Source organism: Ptiloglossa arizonensis, chromosome 1 (assembly GCF_051014685.1).
Source record: "Ptiloglossa arizonensis isolate GNS036 chromosome 1, iyPtiAriz1_principal, whole genome shotgun sequence".
Lineage (NCBI taxonomy): Eukaryota > Metazoa > Arthropoda > Insecta > Hymenoptera > Colletidae > Ptiloglossa > Ptiloglossa arizonensis.
The window spans coordinates 25559659-25587509 of record NC_135048.1 but is presented as its reverse complement, the minus strand read 5'-3'; the positions used below and the strand labels follow the sequence as shown (position 1 = coordinate 25587509).

The following is a 27851-nucleotide window of genomic DNA, read 5'->3' as shown; positions in this document are numbered from 1 at the left end:
AATGTATTCTCCATCTCTAATCAATTCTTCTCCGTTCTCATCCAATATGCGAACAAACAATACGAATATCCTATCGTAATTATTTCTAAATTAATATTCAATTCATCAACTACATCCAACATCGTCTCCACAGTCTTCCTAGCAAAAGATTTCATCTACCAACTGTACACGTTACTTAACATTCGTAATGTACACATTACCCTTAATCTCTCTTCAAGACACATTCCAATCACCCGATCCTCGGAAAAATATAAACATCGTACAGTACCAAAACACATCTCCAATCAATCTTCAGCCAGATCTCAGACTCCACAATCTTCGTGAAACATTGCATCCACCATACCCTCCTTTCACCATCCGTATCAACCACAGCATCGCCATCGATCTCCAGCTACTCAACAACGACCTTCTCTCGTCCTAGGATCCAAACACGGTACCCAATAATCCTCAACTCCTCCTCCTCGATTTACCTGTGACAATTCCCAGGCACCGAAACGCTCCAAAAAAATCCTCTAGCAACCCCAGTCCCGAGCCACCCAGTGACGAATGCCTCCCCTAACGAAGACACGATGTCGATCGAGTGTACATACGGTTCCACGGGTGTTCGACGACGTCCTCCGATCTCGTCCGAAGTGATCTCGAGCAACGTTGTTCAATTGCTGACAGATCTGCTGGCGCTTTCCAAGGACCCTCGTCGGGCTCTCTCGGTCCTGGTCGCGATGCCATAGTGCTCGAACGGGTCCTTCCCGTAGCCCAGAGTCTCGTCACGATGCCCGGTGGTTCTGGGTTTCGGTGGTGTGGACGTTCTAACCGGTGTGGACGTTCTCACCGGTGTCTCGGTGGGACTGGTTTTCGGTGTCGGGCCCTTGGCCGGCGTGGAGGTGGGACTGTTCTTCGGTGTGGTCGGTTGATCGGTATTCAAACCCTGGAGAGCGTTGAAGCTCTGCATGACCAGATGCGAGGCCACCGACATCGTCAGGGTATTCGTCGTTTGTCCGGGTCCCGTTTTCTCGTTTCGCGTGGGCAACATCGATTGATTCTCCACTCGAGCCGCCGCATTTTGTATCGCGACGGATTGATTCTCTACTCGAGACATTGATTGGCCCACGGATCGATTCTCGAGCCACGGCGCCGACCTCTCGTTCCGTGGCGGACCAGAACCTGTGGATTGGCCGTTCGCTTGAATCGGTAATACCGTGGCGGTCGGTGGTAAAACCGACCTGTCCGTCTGCGTGGTCGGCAGCGTGGCGGTAGACTGGCTCCTCTTGGCGGCGTCCGGCCGGCTTCCGTTCAGTACGGGGGACGTCGGCGCCGGAAACGGGGCGGTCTGGGAGCGATGCTTTCTGGCAGGGGTCTGGGGACTCCTCGGTGCGCTACGATCGACGCCGACACGGCTCGGTTGCGGTGGTACGGCTCGATCTTGGACTAAGTCGGAGTTTCCATCCTCCAGCGTTAGATTAGGGTTGAAACCGGTGCTGGTAGTCGGGAACACCACCGTGTCCTCCCTCGGTGTGCCCAGACCGTTCAACGGAGAATTATTGACCGTCTGGCCGTTACGGTTCGCGATCGATCTCGTTTCCTCGTGTACGGGTGTTCCGAGGTTGGTGGACACCAGGCTACCGTTGGTAGCGTTCTCGGTGATGGCCAAACTGGGGTCACCGTTCGGGAAACTCGCGAATCTGGCGATGGTCTCGCGTTCCACGGCCACCTGGGGTGCAAACGGTATCTTTCTCTCGGTAGGTCGGACCGAGTGTCTCTTTCGCGCCGAGGTGTGGCTCGTTCTGTGCTTGTGACGCTTGGTCTCGGTCGGTTTGACGATCGGTCGCGTTTCCGGGAAGTGTCTCCCTTTCATGGTGTTCGGTTCCTCGTCCTCCTCCTCCTCGTAGAAACGTATGTCCTCGTTCAGATCGGACTCGTCCTCCTCGTTCTCCTCGACGATCGCGCTCGCCTCGATCCATTCCCTGATGCGGTCCTTCTTCTTCGCACGGTCCACCGTCGTCTCGATCCCGTATGTGGTCAGCGTGTGAAGTAGCTGGTTCTTCTCCTCCAGGGAGCTGTGGAAGCTGTACATTGACGGGCAGAGTTCGTCCCTCTCGTCAGCGCCACCTGGGCAAACGTTTAAATCAGCCTGGTCGGAGAAATAAGCTTCCACGTGGACAAGGAGTGGGGGAACGTAGCATAAACAAAGTGACATAAGTAGCAGATGTTTCTTATGTATCATAATCGGATATACCTGATACCTAGTACATCGATACGGTAAATACACCAGTTACTTCCCCACTCCTTGCACATTCAGCTTATTTTTCTTGGGTAAAATCGATTATGCCCTACTATGAGTTGCTAGAAAGATGACAAGTGGAAGAAATGCGACTACGATTGGTCGTAGTCGAAAAAATAAGCTTTCATGGACAAGGAGTGGGGGACGCTGCATGAACGAAGCAATATAAGTAGCAGATGTTTCTTATATATCATAATTGAATATACCTGATACCTAGTACACCGATACGATAGATACACCAGTTACTTCCCCCACTCCTTGCACAATCAACTTATTTTTCTTGGTTAAAATCGACTATACCCTACTATGAGTTGCTAGAAATATGACAAGCGAAAGGAACGCGACTACGATGGTCGTAGTGGGTTGGCCACGCCTGTACGCACACGTGGCCTTCGTTATCATTGGCCGAAACGTTCTCAGCCACTACCAATCGCGTCACTTGGCGGAGAGAAGGATAACGTCGAGACAAAGCGAAAGAGTGAGAAGATAAACGAGCCGATGATGGGGGAGAGTCAGAGGTGGGGGTTAAGTAGAGTCAGGTGACCCCCTGATCTGTGAATCATCTTTCCAGCAACGCACAGTAGCTTCTCCTCAATTTTTTATCAATTTCGAGCGATCGTTACCGTTCATGGCCTTCTCCGCGCCGAGTTTGGCCAACCACCTGTCCTCCAGGTATTTATTCGCCTCCAGGACACTGACGGGCCTCTTCTCAGCCTTGGGGTCCAGCAAACGCTTGAACATTCTGGGAAACATCGACGATACACGCGTTAGAGATCGTTTCTCTCGAGTTTACGTTCGTTTCGAGACGTCTCGGCGAGTCAAGGTCGGAAACCACGGGAAGCGGTAAAACGGTTCGCAAGGTCTTCTGGTGATCGACAGCTTCGATAATTTTGTGACGTGCACCGAGCGTCTCGAAGGTTTCGAAACGCCTCGAGTAGGTTCGACGTCTTGAAACGGGCTTCGAGTACCCTCGATGGACCGCGCGCGTTCCATCTCGGATAAATCGGGCACCGAGAGGAGGATAATTGCGCAACCACCGATTATTCGATATTTTCGAGACATTCGAGGGTTTCGGGTCTTTTCAAATTTCACTCCCGGAGGAACGTCTACGAAGCCATCGAGCGGTATCCCCGCTTTCAAGCACGGTAATGCACTGTTCGCTTAAAGAAGATTTAAGACACGGCAAGCCACGTGTATTGTTCGTAGAACTTGAACATTGCTCGACGAAGAAAGAGAACTGTTCTAACGAGAGAAAGTGAGATAGATATAGTATAACAAAACACTCGTGAAATATACGAAACTTGACTTTCAATAATTTTCATGTTACCTTTTTAAAAAATAGTATCAAATCTAATCCAATAGAATGTTCTTTGGATCATTCCGATTAAAATGAGTCCAAACACGAGGCAAATCGAACTACTTTCAATTGACGCGATACATACAATGTTACGCGACGCGTTCTTTTTTTCTCCCCAGCCGGGTCGTGTTTTGTTGAGCTCGAGACACCGAGTGCAAGCGAACCCGTGCAAATTACAACGAAAGTTAACCGTGCATTACTGCGCGTCCAAGTGTCGTCGTTTCTACAGCTACCCGATCGTTGCAACCCGAAACGGTCGCGTGAACGACAATCGAGCCTGTACACAACCGTTTCCCCGAAAAATGTAAATTCGTCTGTCCCCGAATCTTAATTCCGAGCACGACGAACCGACGATCCGTGAAGTTTCGGCGGGAACGGGGCCCTCGAACTCACCTACGTACCACATTCTACGCGTCCGTGTAGCGAACTCGTCCCGAATAATTATCCCTCATTTTAATTTACATCGCTAAAGACCGACCGTCTCGATGCGTTTGAAACGAGACCGTTCTCTTTGGGACAATAAACTATTCAACGCGAGGGTGAAGAGACAGTGTATCCGTGATCGTCCTCGGGCTCATTTCGAAACTAAACCGTCCCCGAAAGGGAAGCGTCTCTCCGTGTATCATCGTTTCACGCCCCGTGACAATGCGGTCTATAATTGTCCGCGAACCCTTTTCGATTATTTTCGCGCGTAGAATCGCTCGTGAAAAGCTCCCATGGTTGTCCCCTCTACCCACTCACTCCCCCCTCTCCCTTTCTATTAACCTCCCCTGTACGCATCCGTGGAACCGTGCACCGTGCTTTCAGCGTCAATTTCTATTCGTTCTTTTCACGCTGTTTTCACCGGTATTTCCGTATTCGCGGTGGCAGTTCCATCGTAGGAACTCTGGATTTTCCAGACGGTCGGTGGTGGGCTACTCCCCCCCACCCCCCACTCCTCGTCGTCTGTCGCAATTCGGGCGCGCGCCGGCGCCCGACGCGACACGAGGCGACACGAGGAGACACGATGATACGGTGCGAGCGTTTCGCTCGACGAGAACTGACCTCTGCGCCCGCGAGCTGATCAGCTGAAATAATTTCGGCTTCTTGGCTATGTTCAGCGTAGCGTTGTGCCAGTTTTGATATCTGGTGTACCGCGGGTCGTCCAACGCCGCCTTCTGCCACGGCAAGCATCCGGTCAGACAGACAAATAGGACAATGCCGAATTGCCAGACGTCGTGCGACGTGAGAGCTCTGAAAACGTGAAACGCAACGGTAGAGTCGAGCGGGAGAGAAATATAGCCGAGGTACTTGAGGCACGCACGAGTGGTTTGTTAAGCGATACCCTTGTCGGGCACGAGCCGCCAAATGTGCTTTTCCCTACTGAAACGCTGTCTGTTGGCTACGGTGGCTCGAGGGGTGTGTCTAGTTCGGAGATGAAAAGAAATCGATTTTTCTTTTCTCTTTTTATAGCTTCCGCGAGCGAATCTCGAAGACACACCGAATGGAACGCGATGGAATTCGAAGAATTGGCAACGTTAGAGGACCTCCAACTTCTGGGACGAATTTTTTTTTTTTTCTTCTTTTTTAACGCGCTGTAATTTATTCGCTGGTTCAATTTTCTCGTTGATGTACCGAAAGATGGAGTTCGAAAAATTGGCAACGTTAGGGGTCCTCGAACATCGGATCGAATTTTTTTTTAACGCGCTGTAATTTATTCGCTGGTTCAATTTTCTCGAAGACGTAACGAAAGATGGGATTCGAAAAATTGGCAACGTTAGAGGACCTCGAACATTGGATCGAATTTTTCCTCCATTACGCTGCAATTTATCCGCTCTTCCAATTTTCTTATTTATTTCCGTTCGATAGCCCTGTTTATACGGAATAAGAATCTTCTCGATTTTTCGGCTCAGAATGCCAAGAACTGCCTTGCCAAATCTGGACGTAGTTTCTATGTACGCGTATTACTCGAACAAAATCGTTTATTGGTACTTGAAAATTTTTTTACAGCTCAACCAAATGTACGTAAATACATGCGTAAAGTTTGAAATCGATATCCGCGACAGTTTTCGCGAAATAAAATCTCAAAAATCGCTCCAAATTAAAGCGATCCCCGAATAGAACACGTAGGTGGGAATTATCGTGTTAAACGTGGGCACAAGTTCCTATGCACGCAATACTTAAAAAAAATTGTAAACATTTGAAAAAATTCCTATAACTTGACAAAACTCAAATAAATATATACGCAAAGTTTGAAATCGATATGTCCAATAATTTCCTCGAAATAAAATCTTAAAAATGATCATCCAAACTAGACCCCAAGTTCTTGCGTACTTACACTACTTCAACAAAATCGCTGATTAATTTTAAAAAAAAATCCTTCAGCTTGGGAAAACATAGATAAACATATGCACAAAGTTTGAGATCGATGTGTCCAATAGTTTCCTCGAAATAAAATTTTAAAAATGATCATCCAAACTAGACCCCAAGTTCCTGCGTATTCACACTACTTCAACAAAATCGTTGATTAATGTTCGAAAAAAATCCTACAGCTGGGCAAAACATACATAAACATATGCACAAAGTTTGAGATCGATGTGTTTGATAGTTCCCCGGAAATAAAATCTTAAAGATCATCATCCAAACTAGACCGACCCCAAATTCTCACGTACTCATACTACTTCGACAAAATCGCTCATTAATATTAAAAAAAAATCCTACAGCTTGGGAAAATATAGATAAACATATGCACAAAGTTTGAGATCGATGCGTCCGATAGTTCCCCGTAAATAAAATCTAAAATATCAGCTAAACTAGACCGACCCCTGTTTCGAGCACCTGGGGGAGTTTCGGTGGCGTGATCACGGTTACGCGTTAATGGCTGATAATGGTCAATCGTATAATTACTTGTACGTCTCGTCAGTGTCGATCTGCAATACCTCGGGCGGCGAGTACGGCAGCCACTCGTTGTGTCGTCGCACGACGGTGTTTGCACGCCTGGTCTCGCCGAAGTCGCATAACTTGATCCGTGAGAAGTCGCTACGGAACACGAGGATGTTGTCGAGCTTGATGTCGCGGTGCACCAGGTCGCGGCTGTGAATGTGATGCACCGCTGCGGCCAGCTGTCTGGCCACCCTCTTCGCGTGCAGCTCGCCGAGACCCGTCTCTGTCACGTTGGACGTCAGGTCTCCTGGAAATCGAACGATGCGTAACGAAAATAATTCTAATGGGACAGGGCGAGGCGATCGGGTGATAAGAACATTCGTCTCGTTACCGGTAATCCTCTATGACAGCGGTTTCCAAAGTGGGGGACGAGCTCCCCCTTGGGAAACTGCCTTACGATCCAAGGGGGTCGCGAAAGAAAATATTTAACGTGGAAAAATATGGACGAATATCTTATCGTAGAGGTCCTATTAATGGGAGTGTCCCATTAATATATAATATGTATGTATATTTTAAGCATAATTCAAGTTTTAATCGATTTATGCTTTTACTCAAATATACTATGCGCGTATTAAATTTTTATTTGTTGAGTCATAGTACACATTGCAATAAGTCATTGCAAATCATTTAATCGTTAGAAAATATGGACGATTCGAATATCTTATCGTAGAGATTCTACGTATTAATAAAAGTATTTCTTATTCGTTTAATTTTGAATGTAAATTTTTGTTTGAGAATATTGTACACGGAGGATATTGGATTTTTAATATTCAAATTACGTAAAGTGTATGATGCAATAAATATCGTTTATTTATTAGCCAGACGAGCATTTAATTTGGCTAGAGGCTTCCTTTGAATAATTTTGTATATTCAATGAATAAGTAATTAAATCAAAATGAGTAAAGCTTGAAATTGAATTAAATATACAAAAATGTTCCATCTATAAATTTCGGGCGCTATTTTTTTTTTGTTATGAAAAATGCAATTTCAAAAAATTTACAAACCGCTCCACAACGTGAGAATATTTGTAAATCACGTTTGTACAGTTTTCTAGTACTTTTGAGTACAAGTTTCCGCGGAACGCGTGCACAGAATGATTCTTAACCGCGTGTCAAGTTTAAGAGGGTAAATCTGGAGCACCGAACCAGAGAAGAAAGTTCGCATTTCTTGAAGAGTTAAAATGAATTTACGAGAGGGCTTATACGGTGCCGTACATTCAACGTAAGTGTAATGTTTCGGTGAAAGTATGCGAGGTTACTTCGTCGTCTTATCGCTTTCGATGAAAGTAACAAATGGCAGTTAATTACCGAATGATCGATATCGTGCTTCGGTTGGCGATACGCGTAAATTTGTTTGGAGCTACGTGTCGACTGCGACTGACATAACCTAACAATATTCGTGACAATTATCGATATTCGAATTCATTTTAATAACGACGCAAAATTTATTTTCATTCGATAAATAGATCTTCGAATAATTAAAATATAATTTCTTATTGTCGGAGTAGGATGCTAAACAAGAATAATTCGCATTTTTCTTCTAAACAATCCATGTGAAACGTTACTGTTCCGCGTAAATGTCAATTGACATAACCTAACAACATTTCCGTGACAATTATCAATATTCGAATTAATTTGAATAACGATGAAAAATGTATTTTCATTCGATAAATAAATCTTCAAATAATTAAAATATAACTTCTTATCGTCGGAGTAGGATGCCAGACAACAATAACTCGCATTTTTCTTCTAAACAATCCATATGAAACGTTACCGTTCCGCGTAAATGTCGATCGACATAACCTAACAACATTTACGTGACAATTATCGATATTCGAATTAATTTTAGTAACGAGACAAAATTTGTTTCCGTTCGATAAATAGATCTTTAAATAATTAAAATATAACTTCTTATCGTCGGAGTAGGATGCTAAACAACAATAATTCGCATTTTTCTTCTAAACAATCCATGTGAAACGTTACCATTCCGTGTAAATGTCAATTGACATAACCTAACAACATTTACATGACAATTATCGATATTCGAATTAATTTGAATAACGATGCAAAATTTATTTTCATTCGATAAATAAATCTTCCAATAATTAAAACATAACTTCTTATCGTCGGAGTAGGATGCTAGACAACAATAATTCGCATTTTTCTTCTAAACAATCCATGTGAAACGCTACCGTTCCGCGTAAATGTCAATTGACATAACCTAACAACATTTACGTGACAATTATCGATATTCGAATTAATTTTAATAACGATGCAAAATTTATTTTCATTCGATAAATAAATCTTCCAATAATTAAAACATAACTTCTTATCGTCGGAGTAGGATGCTAGACAACAATAATTCGCATTTTTCTTCTAAACGATCCATGTGAAACATTTTCCACGTAGATGTCGCTTATTATCAAAACGACGAAATTATAAGCATAAATGGCATATAATTGCCATTTAAAGAAATTCGAACGTCTTATCGACACTTCTGTGTTAGCGGTTCTTCAGAAACAAAGGAACTTGGTGGGGTCAACGCCGAGCATAAACCACTCGGGAAAGTTCGGAGTGTTATTTTAGCTCCCTCTTAATTAGAGCAGGCAATCCGGACTCAAAGTGACACGCGTTAAATCAATCCCGTTCGCGCGGACGCGCCTCTATATTCAGCGTTAGGCTCCTTGGAAATTGGGTGGTTGTGAAACAAATTATCTCTTTTAACGTCAAGGGAACTCTGCAAGTTGTTAGAACCTATATAAGTAACACCAGCCAGGTTGTTGCAGCTTATAAGTAACACCTTGCGCGTTCTCACCGCTATTTGTTCCAATTTGTGTACGATCGAACCGTATCTAAATGTGGCGTAAATAAATAAACGTTCGGAGATTGGGAAAATAATCAAACGGCAACATTAAACGATCCATTTTCGTTTGTATTAACGCCGACCGTGCGAATGGATCGAGGAGGGGGAAAAGAAAAAAAATTGGAAAAAATCGAATTTTTCATTCATTTCTCGACACGTTAACCGTGATAATGATAAATGTGCAAAACGATTATTAAAGGGTATCGAGACTTAGGGCCACTTTCATAATCACCGACGTATTTAAACGCTCCGTTTTCTCGTGCTACAATTACGCAGTTACGTGCGTGCATGCAAACTGCAATTGCATTTCTCGTTTCGTCGAAACCCATACTTTTCGTTGCGGTTTCCACTCGCTGCAAGAAAGTACCACGATATTTGTGAAAATGGAAACTGTTAGTTCCCGAGATACTTTAACTTTAAATTTGCACCTTCGAGCGTGGAGACCGCGCGTGTTCCCGAACAAGTTGACAGACGCTGGCCTTTTTAAATTAACATAATAACAGAGGAATACGCGGCACTTGAAACCATTTAAATTCGTCTCGTGACTTTTTTCGCTGTGTCCAACTGTTTTTAATTGCACAGTCTGGTCTAGTTGCGTGTTAACCACAACACCCCCTGTATTTTTCTTATAATTGGTACTCGTAGAGTCTGTAATTACCGAAGTTGTTAAATGATAACACAACGCGATGTAAACTTTACTCGAAAAACAGCAACGCAACAGAGAACATAAAATCATGGCAACAATGTGCGTCTGTCTGTTCTCCTAACTTTTTAACTGTCAGCCAAATAGCGTGTTTTTCCAAAATTACTGATAGTATTCCTGCAAAGTAGAATTCTGGTAATCCATTAAGTGCCAAATGATTTTTTCTCAAAATTCCGTGATAATTATCGATATTCGAATAAATTTTAATAGCGACGCAAAATTTGTTTTCGAGTGTTCTGTAAAGAAGACAGTGCGTAATAAAAATTAAATTTATCCGTTTCGAATTAACTCTTCTCGAACCTATTTTTTTTTGCCCTTTCATTAATGCTTCGTAAGTGTTGAAACACGATAGTTTTACCGTACAAGGTGCGGGTCGATAGATATGTCAGCAGCCATTAATAGGGTTAATCGGGTAAACGAGTAAACCAGACTCGAAGCAGTCAATACTTTGTTCTCACGGATAAAGAAACTAGGACTATTCGAATAATTTAATATTTGAACTAATCGTTCGAAGAAGTAGATTTGTAGTTCGTAACACGTTATTCGAATAAGGTAAATATCCAGGTACCTGATCAGTGCAGAAAATGTTTGAATATTCGAGCATTCGATTAGTATTCGAATAATATTCGAATGGTTGAGTATTGGAGTAATATTCGAATGGTTGAGTATTGGAGTAATACTTGAATGGTTGAGTATTGGAGTAATATTCGAATGGTTGAGTATTGGAATAATATTCGAATGGTTGAGTATTGGAGTAATATTCGAATGGTTGAGTATTCCACTAATATTCGAATAATATTCGAATAGTTGAGTATTCCATTAATATTTGAATAATATTCGAATGGTTGAGTATTCTATTACTATTCGAATAATATTCAAATGGTTGAATATTCCATTAATATTTGAATAATATTCGAATGGTTGAGTATTCCACCAATATTCGAATAATATTCGAATGGTTGAGTATTCCACTAATACTCAAATGGTCGAGTATTCGACTAATATTCGAATGGTTGAGTATTCCACTAATATTCGAATAGTTGAGTATTCCATTAATATTCGAATAATATTCGAATGGTTGAGTATTCCACTAATATTCCAATGGTCGAGTATTCGACTAATATTCGAATGGTTGAGTATTCCACTAATATTCCAATGGTCGAGTATTCGACTAATATTCGAATGGTTGAGTATTCCACTAATATTCGAATAATATTCGAATGGTTGGATATTCCACTAATATTCGAGTGGTTGAGTATTCGTCTAATATTTGAATGGTTGAGTATTCGACTAATATTCGAATGGTTGAGTATTCCACTAATATTCGAATGGTTGAACATTCCGCTGATATTTGAATAATATTAAAATGGTCGAGTATTCGTAAGATATTCGAATAGTCGAGTATACATAAGGCAATCGAATAATATTTAAACAATCGTATATTCGTAAGGTATTCGAATGGTCGAGTATACATAAGGTAATCGAATAATATTTAAACGGTCGAGTATTCCTAAAGTATTCAAATAGTCAAGATCGAAACTCGAGTTATACTCGCCGAATATACGAAACCTTATTCGAATTTCGATTCGAAATCGATTGTTCGAATTTTGAATCAATTTCCACCATATCCAAGTACACAAAAATTCGATAATTAGTCCCGATTCCAAAGAAGATACTGTTCCAATGCCCGTGAATTTTCTACGCTCATCGGTGAATATCTATGCAAATATCGATCGATACTCATTCTCTCCTCTACTAGTATTTCTCACCGAGTGGAGCGTATTCCTGGCTGAAGACGTAGAAACCTGCGGTCTCGAAGGCCACGTCGTAGGTGGTGATGATGTTCCTGTGCGCTGCCAGGTGCAGCCCGTAATGGAACTCGCGGAAGAAGTCCGAGATGCCAGTATACGCCTTCGGTAGCGCCTTCAGCACCATCTCTGTCTGGGTGCTGCGGTGCTCTGTCAGCAGGATTTTCCCGAACCATCCTTCACCGACGATTTGCAGGATGTCGAACTCGTCGATCAAATTCACCTGTTCGTGAAAAAAGACACGATTCAAACAGGAAGATCGTGGCAACGAAGCTGGAAGTATCCAACGAGCGATAGTAATATTTTTTAAACAAACACGATCACGACCGACTATAAAATCAAATATTCGAGGTCCAATTAGCGATCGTCAAAAATAAACGACCGCCAACAAACCAGTTTATATTATTACGAGGAATTCAAGGAGTTGTTTCCAAACAGCTTTGGAAACAAAACGAGTTTTTTATTTAATTTTTTTAAACGTAGATTCCTATGGTTTGAGAAACGAAATTTGGTAAAATGAATTACACTAGGATGGTTGTTCAGATGCAATTTTCATCTTCCTTCGAGTAATTTTTAAGTAGCTACAAATTCATTCAAAAGAGTTATAAAGTAAATTCAATTTTGTTTACATTTAAAGGTCATTAAGTGCCCTTGTAACACCGTGTCCCAGGTGTACATCTTATCCCGGCTTGTCACAGCCCCCATAATTCCCATATTTACAATGTTGATAAATCGATCGTCCCAATTTCGCCCACATTTCAAGAGACCCCCTCCACAGCTCGTCATCGCCCCTATAACACGGTACCCATTTGATCGTGCCTTGTCAAGGTCCTGATAATCTCCATATTCACAATGTTGATAAATCGATGGTTTGAATATTGACCAAATTCACTGTACGTCGTCGTCGTCTTTGTAACACGACGCCTGCAATATCACCGCCCCGACAATCTCCGTATTCGCGTGGTTAATAAATCGATTGTTCGAATCTCGAGCAAATATCAGAAGATCCCACACTGCGTTGTCGCCCTTACATAACAGTGTCCCTTCTGTCTCCACCTTGGCACGGTTCCGACAATCTCTCTGCTCACAATGTTGATAAATCGATTGTTCGAATTTTAATCAAATTTCAGGAGATCCCTTCCATGGTGCGCCATCGCCATCGTACAATACTAACCACCTCCCTCGACATTACCCGTTAACGTGAATATTCACAATGTTGATACGCAATAAATCCATGAATCCATGGTTTCAATTCTGTTCAAAATTCGAGAGACCTTTACAACACTCCCCCCTTCACCTCTGCATTGTTACATCCTCGACAATCTCCGTATTTACAACGTTGATAAATTGTTGAAGTATCGATCAAATTTCCGGAGATCCCGTCCCGTGAGCGCACCTCTTTTTCCCCTACCGTGACCTCGATAATGTCAATACTCACAATGTTGATATTCGACTCGATTGTTCGAATTTTAATCAAACTTCGACAAACAACTGCACCGTTCCGTGTTGTCTCGTCCTTCTCGTAACACGGCGCCAAAGGAGGGTGGGGGGAGGGTAGAGGGGGGAGTGGTTGGGTAGAGGGACGCGTGCCCCTTCCGATTCGCTCGCTCGAGACGTCCGCGCGGACGACGCGCGGAACAACGCGGCGCACGGCCGCGATCCGACGCGGCCATCTATTTTTAATTAGGCGCGCGGATACGTTCTGTTTGTCGGGCGCGTTTCGAACACCGCGGCGCGAGATCGACGCGGATTACGCGAGCCACGGATGATTTGCACGAGGGTGGCGGTGCCCTCGGAAGCGCGCCGCGTTCGCGGAGGTTTGAGGATTTTTTTTTCGTTTTTTTTTACCATTTTTTTTTTCTCTTTTTTTTTCCGTCCACCTGGACGGGACGGTATACAGAAGTCGGTCCCGATTCGCGGATTCGATGTATAATTTAGCGCGTGGTGCTGCAAACGCAACCCGTACTCGGAACGTTGGGTTGTGCGGTTTGAAGGAGTCGTCGATGGGGAACGGGAGGGGGGAGGGGCATGTTTGATCGTCGAGACGCGACGCGACGCGACTGCGGATTACGGGACGATGAAATCTGTTTCGGTGGTTATCGGATGGGAAGCGTCTCGCGGACGTTTTCTGGGAATCTCGGGGACAGGGAAAGGTTATCGGTTGTGGAGAAATTGGTGTCCGACTTGAATTGGAACTGTCCGAAGCTGGCTCGATGTTGATCTTAGGTTCCACGAGCTACGAAGATGGTAACTGTGATGTTGGCGAGAGGTAGGTTGTTTGGAGATGGACAGAGCTTGCATCTGGATGCTTCCGAGGAGATAATCACTGTCCAACTGTGGGGAGCTAAGTTGTGGAAGCTTTAGCGGTGAAAATTTGAGGACTTTGGGATTCTAAATGGATGAAATATTTGTTCAGTACCTTGGACTTCATAGTTTTGGAAGATGATAATCGTAATATTGGTCAAGGGTGGGTATTTTGGACATAGCTTACATCCAGAAGCTTCTGAAAGGTTTAACTATGAGGAGCTAACTTGTGGAAGCTTTAACAAACAAAACTTAAGGATTTTGGGATTCTTAATGAATGGAATATCTTTCAGTACCTTGGACTTCATAATTCTGGAAGATGATAACCGTGATGTTGAATGAAGGTGGGTATTTTGGACACAGATTACACCCAGAAGCTTCTGAAAGGTTTAACTATGAGGAGCTAAGTTGTGGAAGCTTTAACGTACAAAACTGAAGGATTTTGGGATTCTAAATGGATGGATTAGTTTTTTAGTAACTTGAACTTCATAGTCCTGGAAGATGATGGTCCACCAATTGTGATGTTGGTGGAAGGTGGGTATTTTTGACACAGATTACACCCAAAAGCTTCTGAAAGGTTTAACTATGAGGAGCTAAGTTGTGGAAGCTTTAACGAACAAAACTGAAGGACTTTAGGATTCTTAATGAATGAAATATTTTTTTAGTACCTTGGACTTTATAGTTCTGGAAGATGATAATCGTAATATTGATCAAGGGTGGGTATTTTTGACACAACTTACACCCAGAAGCTTTTAAAAGGTTTAACTATGAGGAGTTAAATTATGGAACCTTTATCGAACAAACCTGAAAGATTGTAGAATTCTGAACGAATAAAGTACATGTTTAGCATCTCGATGTCGATTGAACGCGTTCCATGAAAAGTCAAGGAAGAGATCTCCGCATCCACATCCTACAATACTCTTTTTCCCAGAGACACGTACAATAGAGACAAGCAGAGACACTCCTTAAAACTACAGTACATCGAACATGCTTCTTCAAATTATTCCTATTCAATATTTAACAGCAACAGTAACGCAATAGGATCCAAATAACGAACTAATTCTCCGGTGATACTAAAAATACAATAACTTCTCACATTTTCAACGCTCGTATCGAGAATCGTCGTGTTCCTTCCATCGAGTTCTCTCGTTTGTTTCCCAAACGAGAGAACCGAATCGGAGACACGACTCGTACCTAACCCACGCACCTGGTGACGCGATGTTCCCAATTTTCGAAAGACTGTAGACTCTCGGGAGCGGAAAGGGGAGAAATTTACTGCCCGCCCTCGAGAACAATGGCAACACGCGGACCAGACGTTGCTTCGTTACACCGACGACCGCAAACCGCTCCTCGTGTACAACTTGTCGAAGTGTTAAAGGTTACAATCGCCGCGTCGCGCATCGTCATAAAGTGGGCATCGAGCGAAAGTTGGTTTAGTGCCAGGGAGGAGATTGCCCGTTGCTCGGTTTCGATGTAAATGTTGCACGCGCGACCACTATTTCGGGATCTCGACGATTCGTGGCTGGAAACTCGGCTGCGGCCTGTCAACCGTCTCTCCACGAATAATATAACGATCCACGATCGTAACGCGATCGGGAACGTTACAATTTTTTCAACGATAAATCGACCACACTTGCCTCGAATTCGATGTTTAACCTCCTCATAGTTAAACCTTTCAAAAGCTTCTGGATGTAAGCTATGTCCAAAATACCCACCTTTGACCAATATTACGATTATCATCTTCCAGAACTATAAAGTCCAAGGTACTGAAAGATATTCCATTCATTAAGAATCCCAAAATCCTTAAGTTTTGTTCGTTAAAGCTTCCACAAGTTAGCTCCTCATAGTTAAACCTTTCAGAAGCTTCTGGATGAAAGCTATGTCCAAAATACCCACCCTTGACCAATATTACGATTATCATCTTCCAGAACTATGAAGTCCAAGGTACTGAAAGATATTCCATTCATTAAGAATCCCAAAATCCTTAAGTTTTGTTCGTTAAAGCTTCCACAAGTTAGCTCCTCATAGTTAAACCTTTCAGAAGCTTCTGGATGTAAGCTATGTCCAAAATACCCACCCTTGACCAATATTACGATTATCATCTTCCAGAACTATGAAGTCCAAGGTACTGAAAAACTATTCCATCCATTTAGAATCCTAAAATCTTTCATTTATGTTTATTAAAGCTTCCACAACTTAGCTCCTTACGGTTAAACTTTTCAAAAGCTTCTGGATGTAAGCTATGTCCAAAATACCCACCCTTGACCAATATTACGATTATCATCTTCCAGAACTATGAAGTCCAAGGTATTAAAAAAATATTCCATTCATTAAGAATCCCGAAATCCTTAAGTTTTGTTTGTTAAAGCTTCCACAAGTTAGCTCCTCATAGTTAAACCTTTCAGAAGCTTCTGGATGAAAGCTATGTCCAAAATACCCACCCTTGACCAATATTACGATTATCATCTTCCAGAACTATGAAGTCCAAGGTACTGAAAAACTATTCCATCCATTTAGAATCCTAAAATCTTTCATTTATGTTTATTAAAGCTTCCACAACTTAGCTCCTTACGGTTAAACCTTTCAAAAGCTTCTGTGTGTAATCTGTGTCCAAAATACCCACCCTTGACCAATATTACGATTATCATCTTCCAGAACTATGAAGTCCAAGGTACTGAACAAATATTCCATCCATTTAGAATCTTAAAATCTTGCATTTATGTTTGTTAAAGCGAATCGAACCACGAACTCGTGAAATCCTTGCGAAATAATTCGCGAAAACTTGAAATCGTGGTCGCGGTATTCGTGAAAAAGAAAAAGAACGGAACTTACGATGGAATTGAGAGCGCGTGAAAAATATTTACAAAATTTTACGAACAAACGATCTTTCCTTGCGAAAATATGTTTCTTGGAAAGCTGTCGACACGAGACCACTGTGTAAATATAAGCTCGGGATATCGATGCGCATTAATTCCAAATTGTTGCTCGATAACGCGATTTTTACCAGAAAATAGTAACAAAGGTACGTAGGATTGTATCGTGAAACCCAATTGTAAATTTTCTCTTCTTAATACTGTGAGTAGAATTACTAGTATTTATTATTTCAAGCATTGAACACCATAGAAATCTACCTAGGGTAAAATGTAAATCCAAGTATCTAATATAACTGAATTATTAGGTTGTTTGGAAAGTAGTTTCGTTTCTTCGGTGAAAATGAAACACGATTTTTTTTATAATGTATAAACATTTTCTTCAATTATATATTCTTCATTTTGGAAAATAACTTCCCGAACAAACCTAATAATATAGCTTAATTATAACAGAAACAAATCCTCGAATATTAATTACGAAGCTTCACAGAATTTTCAACAAAATAGAAACCATTCCCTTCGAATCGATCTTTCGTTTTCCATAATTAACAATCTATTCCCTTTAAGAACTTATCGGAACGAAATGATCCCTCGAAGAATGAAAAAAGGAAAAAAAAAGTCTACTTTCGTTTCATAGGTAAACAGAGTAATCGTATCGTGTTCACGTTGGATGGTTTCGTGGCACGCTCGGTCGGGCCAACAATTTCGTTCGATCAGGCCGAGCGAAAAATTGTATTACGCGCAATCGGCCGAGGAGGCGTCGAACGATCGACGCGTAACGAGAGAAAAAAGGGGGTGATCGTGACGCGCGCGGTGAAGTCACGGCCCCGCAATCGAGTTACCTTCTCGAGCTCGAACTCTCGTATCCTGTGAATGGAGCCGCCGATGGCCTTCTTCGTTAAGCTCATTCTGACGGACGGACGTCGGCCGTGGGCCGCGTGCTCGAATGGAAGCCAAAACTCGGGGACACGCTCGACAATACGGTGTGGTTGACGCAGAGATCGCGGGGCTCACATTCTGTCATTTCGCGGTGAGCGCTCGTCGATGTCGTTCGGTTGGTTCCGCGTGGTCGCAGCGATCACAGCCGGTGCATCGAATCTTCCCCGAAAAATTCCGGTGTCCCGGACGCTCTGGCTCGTTTCTAGAAAAATTCCAACGAATCGGCCCGATTGAATTCCGTGCTGCGGAGAGTTGTTGAAATGAGCGCGTAAATAGGAAATAATTGGGGCATGGCGGGGCATTCTTCTCGAATCGTTTTTTATTTAAGTATAATATATTTCGTCGAATATTTGAGATGTAAAGGGAAATAATTAGGGCATGGTGATTCTTTTCGAATCGTTTTTTAACTTTCGTCGAATATTTGAGATGTAATCGAAGCAATGTTCGATCGTGGAGATTTGACTCGATTGGAATTTTATTTTGCGTTGTTAAACGAGCGCGTAAAGGAAAATAATTGAAATAATTGGGACGTAATGATTCTTTCTCGATCGTTTTTTAACTTTTGTCGAATACTTAAGGCGTGATTAGGGAAATTATTAGATTGCGGAAATTTGACTCGATTGGAATTTAATTTTGCGTTGTTAAAAAAGCGCGTAAATAGGAAATAATTGGGGCATGGTGATTCTTCTCGAATCGTCTTTTATTTAAGTATGATATATTTTGTCGAATATTTGTGATGTAATCGAAGCAATGTTCGATTGTGGAGATTTGACTCGATTGGAATTTAATTTTGCGTTGTTAAAAGAGCGCGTAAAGGAAAATAATTGAAATAATTGGGACGTAATGATTCTTTCTGGATCGTTTTTTAACTTTTATCGAATACTTAAGGCTTAGGGAAATTATTAGATTTGTGAAAATTTGACTCGATGGAATTTAATTTTGCATTTTTAAAAGAGCGTATAAAGGAAAATGATTATTACTTTCAAAGCCTTGGTTGTCATCTAGGATGCGTAACGATTCTTTCTTAATCGTTTTTTTTTCACTTTTATCGAATACCTAAAGCGTAATTGAAGAAATGATTCTTAAAGGACAATTAACGTAAATTCAGAGAAATAAATAATATATTTAGAAAGATTATTATATCTAAGTGTTAATTTACTCGATATGGACTATCTTTGAGATTATTTAATCGGTATGGACTATTTACTTACTCGACGAGGACATTTACAACGTCCTAATTCCATTATTGCCTCGCATAATGCCGATTGTTAAAAATTCATAGGAATAAAAATAAGAAATTAGTTGATTATCATTTATTTTCGAATCCTTGTTACATTTTCTACCCGACGAATGTTTTTTCTTGCTCGAACAAAATTCATCCCCCAAGGGGTTGAAGTCTAAATTGAAATCGAATCCCTGACCATAATTCTATGCAAATAGAATTATTAAATCGATAATAAGCGAAAGACCTATCGAAGAAATGCTATCTGGTCGTAGGATCGGTATGTTCGAATTTAGGAGCCCGTGGTGTAACCGTAAATAAAGAACGCGTACGGTTATAAATAATGCATTTGGAAAATATAATATTTCAATATCGTTGCAAACGCATTCCAACGATCGAGCAACACCCTAACTGGTAATTTCTCTATTGGCAATTGCTATTCCGTGCAAGAGTCGGGTCAGACAGTCCATACACGGTTCGATGGCGATAATAAAATTAGTAATCATAGCGTTCGTTAAAGCGCATAAGTAGCGCAAAGTTCGTGGAAATCTAGTTGGAATATCAAATCGAATGTAACATTAATTTTTTCACTGGAAACATGAGATCATCGGGATTGAAATGCAGTCGCGAGACCTTTTGCTAATTAACATTGAAAGTTCTCGAGATCGAGAATTAAAACGTCCGCAGACGATTACGCGGATAATAAACACGACGAAGGCTCTATCGAGCGTGTGTATTAAACTTCGCTTCACGGAACCGTTAAATACGCTTAATCGTTTTCACAGTACACACCCATTAAACAATATTCGAACCACGATAATTAAGCACCACGAGAACATCCTTAAACGCTACGAAGGGAAGATTAATTCGTACGCAATTCGAAAAATGTCGATCGAACGAAAGAAGAAATTACAAAATTCCCAAATTATCGTATGGATAAACTACATTGTTATGGTAGATTCTATTTATTTTTAGTATATTAGTTTTCAGAATGATTATATTCATTTAATCGTCTTTGCATTATACACGTGTTAAACGATACTCGAACCTTGAAAATTGAACACCCAAAGAAATTTCTTGAACGCTAGGAAGAAAATATAAATTCATTCTTATCTAAAAAACTTTCAATCGAGTGAAAGAAAAAATTACAAAATTCTCAAATTATCGTGTGGATAAACTACATTATCATTGTAGACTCTATTTATTTTTAGTATATTAGTTTTCAGAACGATTATATTCATTTAATTGTCTTTGCACCACACACATGTTATACGATATTCGAACCTTGAAAATTGAACACCCAAAGAACTTTCTTGAACGCTAGGCAGAATATATAAATTCATTCTTATCTAAAAAAACTTTCAATCGAGCGAAAGAAAAAATTACAAAAATTTCTAAACTACCGTAACGATACGTCGTAATCTCTGCCGAGTGTGTATATTATTTAATACATTGATCACTATTAATTATCAATACTATATTAATCTTTGCTCGACGAATTGGACGTTAAATTCGTTTAATCGTTTTCAGACTATATTAAACGATATTCGAACCTCGAAAATTGAACACCAGGGAAACTTTCTCGAACCCTTCGAAGAAAAGACAAAATTCATTCTCACCTCGAAAAATGTCAATCTTCGTATAAAAAGAAGAAAAAGCTTCTCAAAGAAAATGTAACGCATTTGAATCAAAGATGTACATAAATAATATCAAAATTACGTACACAATGTATCCACGAGAAGACTCACTCGATGACACTAAACAAGAAAATAAAAACCACCCAAATTATCTGCCAAACCCTCCGAAGAAAACACAAAATTCATTCTCACCTCGAAAAATGTCAATCTTCGTATAAAAAGAAAAAAAAACTTTTCAAAGAAAATGTAACGCATTTGAATCGAAGGTGTACATAAATAATATCAAAATTACGTACACAATGTGTCCAGGAGAAGACTCACTCGATGACACTAAACAAGAAAATAAAAACAACCGAAATTACCTAAAATTTAACCCCCACCGGTCTCGAAGCGCGAGATATCGCACCGAGTCGCGCTCGCTTGCCAAAAACACGATTCCGTGACGAAAATTTCCCCTGATCACACCGGAAGTCTGTGCAGAATTGACAAATTTCTTTCGTTTCGTTCGTGCGCGGGCAGAATTATAATTTTAACGGAATCGTTGCACGCGTTCGTATTTACAATAACAAGTGTACACCCAAGCGGTCGAGTATTCCCGGGATCGCCAAAACACCGGAAATCTGTGTAGAATTGACAAATTTCTTTCGTTTCTTTCGTTTGGGCAGAATTAGAATTTTAATAGAATCATTGCACGCGTTCGTATTTACAATGACAAGTGTACACCCAAGCGGTCGAGTATTCGCGGGATAGCCAAAACACCGGAAATCTGTGTAGAATTGACAAATTTCTTTCGTTTCTTTCGTTTGGGCAGAATTAGAATTTTAACGGAATCATTGCACCCGTTCGTATTTACAATAACAAGTGTACACCCAAGCGGTCGAGTATTCGCGGAAATACCAAAGCACCAATGGCGGTTCAAGTTTGCCGAAAGCCACTTGAACCGCGATCACCCGTGCCCGCGCCCGCGCCCGCGCCCGAGGCCGTGCCCTCGCCCGCGCCCGCGCCCTCGCCCGCGCCCGCGCCCTCGCCCGCGTGCCCGGCCGCTCGGGCGCTCACCGTTCCGCAAAGCGAAAGCGCAAGTTTTAGATAATGCGCCCTTTGTGCTCGTGCAAGGCTAACGACGCGTTTTCACGGAGTTACACAAAGCTCGTAGGCGCTCCAAAAGTGGCGCGGGGGCATTCATGAATGAAGAGAAAAACGTTCTGTGAATGATCCCTTGCCCGCGGGGAACGAGGAGCGAAGAGGTGTACCTACGTGTATGTACGTATGTGTCTACGTACGTGTGTACGTATGTGTGTGTGGTAGGGGCAGAGAAGGGTGGAGGGAGAGGGTGTGTGGTGCTACTTCGACTCGAAGGAAAAAGATACTTCGAACGTGTATCGCGTTTGCCGGGGCCTGGGTGAAAAGAATCGCCCCGCCGTTTGATGTTCAGCTACTTCCGATGGAGAAAACGCGGTTCCGCGATACCGAAGCGTCGAGGGGCATGAAACATTCATGCGAGCACGGGGATGAGACCGGGAATGGTCCGAGTATGCCGGAGAAAAATAGCGCTAATACATTAAGGCGTCGAGGCATGTGAAAATTGTGGAAAATGCGAGGGTACGCGATCCGTTTGACCAAAGTAACCGGATACCCGATTGGATGTTTAAACGGTTTCCTGTCTCGTGATTACTTCTAACGGTTGGGAACTTATTAGAGGTAGAGACTAGGTGGACGAACGTGGTTTAGTATGGTAGATGTAGTTTGAATGTAAGGTGGAGAGGAAATGGTGGAAACTTTTGGAAAATTTCAAAGTATCGAACGGATATTTTAAGTTTCTTTTTTTCTTCTTCTGATATTTTAGAATGTATCGAAAGTTGGAAGAGAAAAATTATGAGAGAAAAATTATGAGAGAAAAATTACGAGAGAAAAATAGTATTAATGTAATGTGGCACGAAGAATAAGACACGGATAAAAATATGAGAAAAATTGCATTCTATTGATATTAATACGGTATTAATTGAATATTTTCGGATATTTCTGGTTTCAGTATTTTATACTTGATTAGATGTTAAGAATAGAAAATAGTGTAAATATAGGGAGATATAGAAAATTTAAAAAGAGACACTCTATTTAAACGTCGATCTCACTATCGATTAAATATTTAAAATTCCTGGTTCAAATATTTTAGACTATATGAAATGTTGTGAGTTTCAGTATTTTATACTTGATTAGATGTTAAGAATAGAAAATAGTGTTAATATAGGGAGATATAGAAAATTTAAAAAGAGACACTCTATTTAAACATCGATCTCACTATCGATTAAATATTTAAAATTCCTGGTTCTAATATTTTAGACTATATGAAATGTTATAGTGGAAACTTATGAGAGAAAAATAGAGCCAGTTAAAGTACAACAAAATGTGAAATAGATAAAAATATGAGAAAAGACACTCCGTTTGATTCAGTATTGATCGCGTATTTGAAAGTTACCATTTATGGTAACACAAGGCGCAGTCTGTGTTAGAATGTACAGCGTCAGGTGTAAGAAATAAATGTAATCGGCAACATTGAATATTTAATAGGAGCAACGCGTAAGTATAGCGTTGCTGCGGGTATTATGAAAGGATCCGTGTTATTCTGGAGTACACGTGCCGTGGACAAAAATAGCGTCACAGATTCTGGGCTATAATTCGTGGTTGTACGTTATTGCTCTAAATAAGTTGTTTCTATGTAATTCCTCGACAGATGCTGTTTCTTCTGTATAGCGCTTAAGCTCGTATTTTCGATCCGCGATAATTGTTGCGCAAGTTGGACAACGAAACGCCGCAAATCTCGGTCGGCACAGACGAACCTCTTCATTCGCCAAATTACACTTACTATATCGTTCGCATATTCACCCGTGGATTCGACGCCTTTCTCTAACATTTGCTGCGAACCCGATTATTTTAAACAGCTGTGGCAATATAATTCGCACATCGTCGAACGTTGTATGTTAGATCCCCGATAATATTAAAGAATTCTTTTCAGGATAAACGAAAGAAAATTATTGGTAATTTTTTCGTAATTCACTCGATTCGAAAGACTATTTTTTAACGTGTATTTTGAAGGGAATATAACTTGCACAATGAGGAAGAATCTTTACGCGATGCAACGATGCAGTTTCCAGTAAATTAGATCTGTGATAAAATTAAAGAAATTTTGTTGCGTTGAACAGAAGAACATTATTGATAATATTTTTTCGTAATTTACTCTAAAGACTAAATACTCTAAAGACTATTTCTTATAGCGTATTTGAAAGGAAATATAATTTGCACAATGACGAAGAATCTTTACGCGATGCAACGATGCAATTTCCAGTAAATCAGATGTGTGATAAAATTAAAGAAATTTTCTTAGGTTGAACAGAAGAACATCATTGATAATTTTTTTTCGTAATTTACTCTAAAGACTAAAGATTAAATACTCTAAAGACTATTTCTTATAGCGTATTTTAAAGGAAATGTAACTTGCATAATGAGGAAGAATCTCTACGCGATGCAACGATGCAATTTCCAGTAAATCAGATCTGTGATAAAATTCAAGAAATTTTCTTACGTTGAACAGAAGAATATCATTAATGATTTTTTTTCGTAATTTGCTCGACTCGAAAAATTATTTCTTACCGCGTATTTTAAAGGAAATATAACTTGCATAATGAAGAACAATCTCTACGCGATGCAACGATGCAATTTCCAGTAAATCAGATCTGTGATAAAATGAAAGCAATTTCTTACATTAAACAGAAGAACATCATTAATGATTTTTTTTCATAATTGACTCGACTCGAAAGATAATTTCTTACCGCGTATTTTACAGAAAATATAATTTGCACAATGAGGAACAATCTCTACACGATGCAACGATGCAATTTCCAGTAAATCAGATCTGCGATAAAATTAAAGAAAATTTCTTACATTGAACAGAATACCATTGATAATTTTTTTCGTAATTTACTCGACTCGAAAGATAATTTCTTACCACGTATTTTTACAAAAAATATAATTTGCACAATAACGAATAATTTCTACGCGATGCAACGAGCGATAAATCAGATCTGCGATAAAATAGACGAAACTTTCTTACATTGAACAAAGGAGAACCATTGATGATTTCTTTTGGTAATTTACTCGACTTGAAAAACTATTTCCTAGTACATAATTCAGCTACAATATAAATTCGTGGAACGGCGAACAACTTCCGCGTGATGCAACTGGTAAATTCGATCTTCGATAAAATCACCGCGACTCTTTCGAACGGAACGAAAAACCATTGAAACCATTTTCGTAATTCACTCGACTTGGAACACTATTTTCTACTATATACCTCGAACGAAACATTAATTGCCAAGAGTTTATTTACGCGGAATTGCTGCCCGTTAGAATCGCCAATAAAAAAAAAAGAATCAACAGAATCAACTGCACCGAAATCGATCGTCGAACACGATCCACGATCGTTTACCGATTTCCGATAGTTCCCGTAACGTTTCCCCGGAACACGGAACACCTTCGTCGGACGAAAATTTGGGTTACTCATCCGCGTTAAATACGCGTTGCAAAATATTTACCGTAGTGTACACCGGGCCAGTAAATCGACCCAATTCCGTGCAACGCTATTCGAATTTGCGGGATCGTGCAAACGCGATAATAAAAGATCAAAGTACCGATCGACCGTCGCGTACAATTCACCCGCAACGCTCGATACGAAAATACCTCGAAAGCTGTCCGTGAAACGAAATTATGCCACGGTGGTGGCGATTGCACGATTGGAAAGAAATTCCGTTACATAAATTCGAAGGTGTGAAACGAGAGAAGAATGAAAACAAAAGAAAGAAAGAAAAATGTATCAGTGCACTGAATGGAAAAAGAAAAAGAAAAAAAAATAAAAGAACGTAACACGTACTGTATCTCCTTATCGTTATCACAACATCGTGGAACGTTCGCTTGTTATCACTCCCCTGAAGGTGGATTACAGTTCCCGAGAGTCACCTCGAACTTTCGTTCACTCACTCGCGCACCAGTGGCTCGAGGGCCTGGCGGGGGGTTCGGAGAATTTGCTCGGCAACCCGGGCCACGATTAATCCACGTAATGTCACACCAGCCGGCCGTTTACGCGACACTTGGACGAACCGAAGCTCCGGTCTAGCGATCTCGATCGCGAGGATGTCGCGGCGCGCGTAGTGGATCGCGCGGCCCCCGTTGGATTTCGTGGCTTGTCGCGTCTGCTCGCGATCGTTGCAAACGGGGCCGTAACTATGCCCGTCGGGATTTGTGATTTTACAGCGACTCCCGTGTTCGCTGCACTCTTCGAGTGTCTGCAGTATTTATAAAACACCCGACCGGAAAGCGCGACTGGCGAGCTGATTTTGGCGCCGAGCCGGCTTGGCCGCGCGCTGACGCCCCGACGCGCGGACGACGTCGTCGTCGTCGTCGTTGTTGTCTTCTTCTTCGTCTGTTTTATCTACTTCGTCTTCTTCGTCTTCTCCGGGTTCTTCGGGTTCTTTGCCATCTTCGTCCACTCGGTTTTTCTTGTTTCTTATTTGTCGTATTTGTCTACTTGGACTTATTTGTTTTATTTGATACTTGGTCTTATTTGTTTTATTTGTCTATTTGGTCTTATTTGTTTTATTTGATACTTCGTCTTATTTGTTTATTTGTCTACTTTGTCTTATTTGTTTATTTGTCCATTTCGTCTTATTTGTTTTATTTGTCTACTTTGTCTTATTTGTTTATTTGTCCACTTCGTCTTATTTGTTTTATTTGTCCACTTCGTCTTATTTGTTTTATTTGTCCACTTCGTCTTATTTGTTTATTTGCCCACTTCGTCTTATTTGTTTATTTGTCCACTTCGTCTTATTTGTTTTATTTGTCTATTCGGTCTTATTTGTTTTATTTGGCTACTTCGTCTTATTTGTTTATTTATCCACTTCATCTTATTTGTTTTATTTGTCTACTTCGTCTTATTTGTTTTATTTGTATACTTCTTCTTTGGCTTGTTCGTCTACTTCGTCTTCATCTTCTTCTTCGACTACTTTATCCACTTTGTTTTCATCTTTGACTACTTTATCTACTTCGTCTTCTTTTTCGACTACTTTATCTACTTTGCTTTCATCTTTGACTACTTTATCTACTTCGTCTGTTTCTTCGACTACTTTATGTACTTTGCTTTCTTCTTTGACTACTTCATCCACTTTGCTTTCTTCTTCGACTACTTTATTTACTCTGTCCTCTTCTTCGACTACTTTATCTACTTTGCTTTCTTCTTTGACTACTTTATCTACTTCATCTTCTTCTTCGACTACTTTATCTACTTTACTTTCTTCTTCGATTACTTTATCTACTTCGTCTTCTTCAGGATCTTCGTCTTCATCTACTTCGTCTTTTTCGTCTTATTTGTCTACTTCGTCTTTTGTATCTTTGTCTTCTTCTTCATCTACATTATCTACTGCGTTTTCTTCCTCTACATTATCCACTCTGTCTTCTACATCTACATTATCTACTTCGTCTTCTCATCTACATTACCTACTTTGTTTTCTTCCTCTACATTATCTACTTCGTCTTCTTCCTCTACATTATCTACTTGGTCTTCTTCCTCTACATTATCTACTTCATCTTCTTCAATATCTTTGCCTTCGTCCTTTACTTCGCCTTATTCGTCTACTTCGTCTTCTCCCTCTCACTTATCTACTCTCATCTATTTCATCTTTCTCTTCTTCTTTATCTACTCCCTATTCTTCCTCTTCTTCAGTCTCCTCGTCCTCTTCCTCTACTTAACCTCACCTGTCTTATTCGTCCACATCACCTTTTCTGCCTTCGTCGTCATCTTCGACTACTCTATCTTCATCATCTTTTTTCTCTCCTTCAGCTTCTCCCTCTACTTCCTCTTTCTCCTCTCATTTGTCCACTACGTCTTTTTCTTATCTTCCTCCTC

At 40.9% G+C, this 27851-nt stretch overlaps 1 protein-coding gene across 2 annotated transcripts; it reads right to left on the bottom strand.

The window, feature by feature from the left end:
* Nucleotides 1-26353, bottom strand: LOC143144330 (uncharacterized). 2 transcript variants are annotated; one of them, XM_076306634.1, is made up of 7 exons: nucleotides 25824-26353; nucleotides 17947-18245; nucleotides 11892-12153; nucleotides 6522-6804; nucleotides 4680-4868; nucleotides 2902-3020; nucleotides 1-2106 (listed from the first exon to the last, which is right to left on the bottom strand). In XM_076306634.1, exons 2-7 carry the CDS (start codon nucleotides 18010-18012, stop codon nucleotides 653-655), a joined length of 2373 nt encoding a protein of 790 aa, XP_076162749.1. In that variant the 5' UTR covers nucleotides 18013-18245; nucleotides 25824-26353; the 3' UTR covers nucleotides 1-652. The 2 variants fall into 2 exon arrangements, with proteins under 2 accessions (XP_076162749.1, XP_076162759.1); XM_076306644.1 differs by lacking the exon at nucleotides 17947-18245 and having other exon boundaries at nucleotides 25824-26352.
* Between the last annotated feature and the right edge of the window lie 1498 nt (nucleotides 26354-27851).